This window comes from Oncorhynchus mykiss, chromosome 11 (assembly GCF_013265735.2).
Source record: "Oncorhynchus mykiss isolate Arlee chromosome 11, USDA_OmykA_1.1, whole genome shotgun sequence".
Lineage (NCBI taxonomy): Eukaryota > Metazoa > Chordata > Actinopteri > Salmoniformes > Salmonidae > Oncorhynchus > Oncorhynchus mykiss.
Window position 1 is genome coordinate 76,885,400 of NC_048575.1, and position 6,186 is coordinate 76,891,585.

The following is a 6,186-nucleotide window of genomic DNA, read 5'->3' on the forward strand; positions in this document are numbered from 1 at the left end:
GCTGTTTATTTCTGTTTCATGGGGATTCTTGTAAGATAAGAAGAGGACCCATCTCACGAATAGCAGCAAGGTGGATTACATGAAGACAAACAGCACTCCTCTCCTCATGACACACTTAAGTCCAGATCACTTTAACCCAGGGGCAGGACGGACCCTTCCCAAATAGGAAACTCGCCCTACATACATACGCACACATGCATGTGCAGGCAGCCACATAAACACACACACACAACCATCACTTACAATACTCCACACACACTGGTGGTACATAACTGAGTGAGTGAGTGAGTGAGTGAGTGAGTGAGTGAGTGAGTGAGTGAGTGAGTGAGTGAGTGAGTGAGTGAGTGTGTGTCATGAATTCATAATAACGGTATATCAGCTGCTCAGACTCCTGCTTACCCTGTTATAACAACCTGGCTCAGTTTCACCAGTAAAACTAACCACAGTGCTGCTTCACAAAGTTCCATGACCTCATCCCAGACAGACACATTACCTCTAACTGGGACAGTACTGGGTACTACAGACAGACAGACACATTACCTCTAACTGGGACAGTACTGGGTACTACAGACAGACAGACACATTACCTCTAACTGGGACAGTACTGGGTACTACAGACAGACAGACACATTACCTCTAACTGGGACAGTACTGGGTACTACAGACAGACAGACACATTACCTCTAACTGGGACAGTACTGGGTACTACAGGCAGACAGACACATTACCTCTAACTGGGACAGTACTGGGTACTACAGACAGACAGACACATTACCTCTAACTGGGAGAGTACTGGGTACTACAGACAGACAGACACATTACCTCTAACTGGGACAGTACTGGGTACTACAGACAGACAGACACATTACCTCTAACTGGGAGAGTACTGGGTACTACAGACAGACAGACACATTACCTCTAACTGGGACAGTACTGGGTACTACAGACAGACAGACACATTACCTCTCTCTAACTGGGACAGTACTGGGTACTACAGACAGACACATTACCCCTCTCTAACTGGGACAGTACTGGGTACTACAGACAGACACATTGCCTCTAACTGGGACAGTACTGGGTACTACAGACAGACACATTACCCCTCTCTAACTGGGACAGTACTGGGTACTACAGACAGACACATTGCCTCTAACTGGGACAGTACTGGGTACTACAGACAGACACATTGCCTCTAACTGGGACAGTACTGGGTACTACAGACAGACAGACACATTGCCTCTAACTGGGACAGTACTGGGTACTACAGACAGATAGACACATTACCTCTAACTGGGACAGTACTGGGTACCTCAGGCAGTGGTGGTAACTACGACAACACATACTGTACAACAACAGTTAGATGTACAGAGTGACACATGGATATGTACACAGAGACAGACATATAGACAGGCGGACAGACAGGCAGACTGAAAGACAGACAGATGGACAGACGGACGGACAGAGACAGACACTGATTCATCACTTGTTTCTTACAAAGACAAACTGACAGACATTGAAGTGTAAACGAAGAAGGGCCACAGATGTTTCAGATGCTCACAGACAGTACAGGAACAAGGCAGAAGTGAGTGTAAACTAAAGAAAGTATGGAGGAAAAATAAAACATAGACCCACAGCCGTGGCATAACATTTTCCTGGGTAAATACCAATGTCTCTCTCTGTGAGCAACCTGCCCAGAAAATATTTTCAGTTTCCAGAAACCAAGAAGCCTTGCAGAAGGACCTACAGTAGCACTGTCTGTTAGTGAATGAACAATATACTGTACAATTACAGTCCAGAACAGGGCTCAAATAACAACATGAGATAATATATATGTTTAAAATGTTTAAATTGCTAAAGTGAACTGGCCAAATGTTTTCCAAATAAGTTACAAATAGCCTAGTTATCAAATCAAAAATATATTGGTCACATACACATACATAGCAGATGTTATTGCAGGTGAGGCAAAATGCTTGTGTTCCCAGCTCCAACAGTGCTGTAGAATCTAACAATGGACAACAGTACACACAACCTAAAAGTAAAAGAATGGAGTTAAGAAATATGTAAATATTAGGACGAGCAATGTCAGAGTGGCATTGACTAAAATACAGTAGAATATAATACAGTATTTACATATGAGTAAGTAAGTAAAGCAGTATGTAAACATGATTAAAGTGACCAGTGTTCCATTATTAAAGTGGGCAGTGTTCCATTATTAAAGGGACCAGTGTTCCATTATTAAAGTGACCAGTGTTCCATTATTAAAGTGACCAGTGTTCCATTATTAAAGTGACCAGTGTTCCATTATTAAAGTGACCAGTGTTCCATTATTAAAGTGACCAGTGTTCCATTATTAAAGTGACCAGTGTTCCATTATTAAAGGGACCAGTGTTCCATTATTAAAGTGACCAGTGTTCCATTATTAAAGGGACCAGTGTTCCATTATTAAAGTGACCAGTGTTCCATTATTAAAGTGGCCAGTGTTCCATTATTAAAGTGACCAGTGTTCCATTATTAAAGTGGCCAGTGTTCCATTATTAAAGGGACCAGTGTTCCATTATTAAAGTGACCAGTGTTCCATTATTAAAGTGACCAGTGTTCCATTATTAAAGTGACCAGTGTTCCATTATTAAAGTGACCAGTGTTCCATTATTAAAGTGACCAGTGTTCCATTATTAAAGTGACCAGTGTTCCATTATTAAAGTGACCAGTGTTCCATTATTAAAGGGACCAGTGTTCCATTATTAAAGTGACCAGTGTTCCATTATTAAAGTGACCAGTGTTCCATTATTAAAGTGACCAGTGTTCCATTATTAAAGTGACCAGTGTTCCATTATTAAAGTGACCAGTGTTCCATTATTAAAGGGACCAGTGTTCCATTATTAAAGTGACCAGTGTTCCATTATTAAAGTGACCAGTGTTCCATTATTAAAGTGACCAGTGTTCCATTATTAAAGTGACCAGTGTTCCATTATTAAAGTGACCAGTGTTCCATTATTAAAGGGACCAGTGTTCCATTATTAAAGTGACCAGTGTTCCATTATTAAAGGGACCAGTGTTCCATTATTAAAGGGACCAGTGTTCCATTATTCAAGTGACCAGTGTTCCATTATTAAAGTGACCAGTGTTCCATTATTAAAGTGACCAGTGTTCCATTATTAAAGTGACCAGTGTTCCATTATTAAAGGGACCAGTGTTCCATTATTAAAGGGACCAGTGTTCCATTATTAAAGTGACCAGTGTTCCATTATTAAAGTGACCAGTGTTCCATTATTAAAGTGACCAGTGTTCCATTATTAAAGTGACCAGTGTTCCATTATTAAAGTGACCAGTGTTCCATGATTAAAGTGACCAGTGTTCCATTATTAAAGTGGCCAGTGTTCCATTATTAAAGTGACCAGTGTTCCATTATTAAAGTGGCCAATGTTCCATTATTAAAGTGACCAGTGATTCCATGTCTATGTAAATAGGCCAGTAGCCTCTAAGGTGCAGGGTTGAGTAACCGGGTGGAGGTCGGTTAGTGAAGGCTTTTTAACAGTCTGATGGCCTTGAGATAGAAGCTGTTTTTCAGTCTCTCGGTCCCAGCTTTGATGCACCTGTACTGACCTTGCCTTCTGGATGATAGCGGGGAGACCAGGCAGTGGCTCGGGTGGTTGTTGTCCTTGATGGTCTTTATGGCCTTCCTGTGACATCAGGTGATGCAGGTGTCCTGGGGGGCAGGTAGTTTGCCCTCCAGGACACCTGGAGTGTTTACATATTCAATTTCTAAATGATTTACACTTGTATGTTGAAGTTTTAAGTTTTGGCAGACTTTTCTTAGCGGATGAACAATCATTGCGAATTGAATTATGGAGCGTTTCAGGCCCCGAAGTTAACATAATTGTACACACGCAAACGCCATTAAAAACGAGGGCCATAAATTGCAAACTTCCCTTGTTTGTCTAATCACTTGGCCCGAAGACAAATATGGCTGCGGGGATTCCCCTAAGGGCATAGGCCTGAGGGTTTAGGGCCGAGGGCTATCTACTTTAAGTTTCAAACGAATCCACAGTGTCCGTGTATACATCAATGTTATTCTCACAAGCTCCCCGGTACATATCCTAAGCAATTACTTGGAATTAAACTAATACATAAAATGAGACTACATGTAACTACGTTGTATCTATGCAACTTAATGAAGTGTAACATAAAGTATGGCTACTTCCGAAAGGAGGGAGTTATTTGATGTGGAATGCCTGTGATTTCATCCACAGCGTTAGGAAGAGAAAGAGTTGCAGGAGGCGGAGTAGCCTACACAGATTCCCCGTGGCGATGCGTCCACTAGCCGTTAGAATCTGGACTGCATTACAGTCAGGCGCTTCCTCACTCTCCTCCTCTCCTCTATCCATCTCTCCCGCCCAGAGTGCCAAGCGTCTTTCCAGTTGGATTGAGCCATGTAAACGGACCGGTAACAGCTGAGCGACTGCTCGTGCCCTGCTGCTGTGAGAGTTGGTGGTTGAACTGTAGACGAGCTGGGCAGTACAGAAGATAGATCGCGTCGTTTTGTGGTGGTTTCCCCCTCTGGAATCTACGAGTGAGAAGTTCATGAGTCTCCCTGCAGCCTCAATATGAACAGCATTTACCATCTCGTTTTTCTGGGTAAGATGCAGCCCTTTTTTTTAAATTATTTTTTAAAACATTATTTTCAAAGTTAATCAAAGAAGCTGCACCGTTATTTTTCTGACACTCAAACGTTGGCTGTGTCCGTGCCACATAGCCTATTTGATTTCCTCTTCAAGTTCTGATTCCGTTAGTTTTAAGTTTTTCTTTCTGGGCGCAGTAGACGCTCATGACAGTTTAAATGAATGATTAATTGTAGTGCAGCATGCTCTGCCTTGAAAGAACCACTGACTGTGTGCATGATATAAAACAGAAGCCCACACCTTTTGCGGCAAGCCAATGGCCTACGCGTACCAAAAGCTACATAGCTGTAAATATTGTTCTTTCTCTCCTTGTCCTCCAGTCCCTGTGCTTGTTGGGGCGCAGCAGCTGTTACCCGGATCCTGTAGCTTTGATACCGGTACATGCGATTACACCTCCGACCTTGCCTATGCCAGATGGACCAGGAACGAGGAAGGTTGGACAACTCACTTACTCTGTAATCAACGCTGTAACACAAAATGCAAATATAGAACGGAAGGATGTCTTCATTGACATGAACATGTTTTGAGATTTTGCAGGGCTACTTTTCCATTATCAGGACTATATACAGGCTAGATGGTAAAGATGGTCAGAGCAGCATGTATATACACTGTGTCTGTCTATCGTCTGTCCATACTGTTTTTGACCCTGACCCTGTCTCTTTATGCATAACTGGTTACATTAGGAGGGCCTCTTTAAGAGGGTTGGGGGAGAACTAAAACAGTCACACAGAGAGATGGGGGGGGGGGGGGGGGGGGGCAGAGAGAGAGAGTGGGGGGCAGAGAGAGCGAGTGGTACAGAGAGATGGGGGGCAGAGAGAGAGATGGGGAGAGAGAGAGGGAGAGAGGTGGGGGGCAGAGAGAGAGAGTGGGACAGAGAGAGGGGGGGGGGCAGAGAGAGAGATAGAGAGAGAGATGGGGAAGGCACAGAGATGAATATGTGTAGAGGGTGAGACAGACACAGAATTTCATTTATGTCTATTCATCCTGTTGGCCTATAGGGAGCTGCAAATTGTTCCATACAAACTTTCATCAAAAGTTTAGACTGCAAAAAGTAGGACCAGTCCATTATTTGAGGGACACTGATTGGAGGGAGACCAGCAAGTAGCACTTCTGGCACTGTGCTACTTTTCATAAATGTCTTTCAACCCAGAGGAAGTAATGGCCAGCTATCAATGGAAAGGTTTGCTAATGGTCTCTAAGGCGAATTACTGAATAAGTTCAGCCAAACAGAAAAAACTGTCTGGTGAAAAGAGAGGGGGGGGGGTATAATACAGTGAGTAAGTGAGAGAGAGAGGGAATAGAAAGAGAGGGGAGAGAGAGGGGGGGAATAGAGAGAGAGGGGGGGAATAGAGAGAGAGGGGGGGAATAGAGAGAGAGGGGGGGAATAGAGAGAGGGGGAAATAGAGAGAGGGGGGGAGAGAGAGAGAGAGAGAGGGGGGGGGTATACAGTGAGAGAGGGGGGGGAATAGAGAGAGGGGGAGAGAGAGAGAGAGGGGAGGGAGGGAGA

General features: G+C 43.6%; 1 protein-coding gene across 1 annotated transcript in view; it reads left to right on the forward strand.

Annotated features, from left to right (window-relative positions):
- The first annotated feature begins 4,299 nt into the window (after positions 1-4,299).
- Positions 4,300-6,186, forward strand: part of mamdc2a (MAM domain containing 2a) — a 49,751-nt gene continuing 47,864 nt past the window's right edge. Inside the window, exons 1-2 of the mRNA XM_036936395.1 lie at positions 4,300-4,635; positions 5,000-5,113. Of these exons, the coding sequence (XP_036792290.1) occupies positions 4,605-4,635; positions 5,000-5,113 (145 nt within the window). The 5' untranslated portion in view covers positions 4,300-4,604. The remainder of the gene's footprint in view (positions 4,636-4,999; positions 5,114-6,186) is intronic.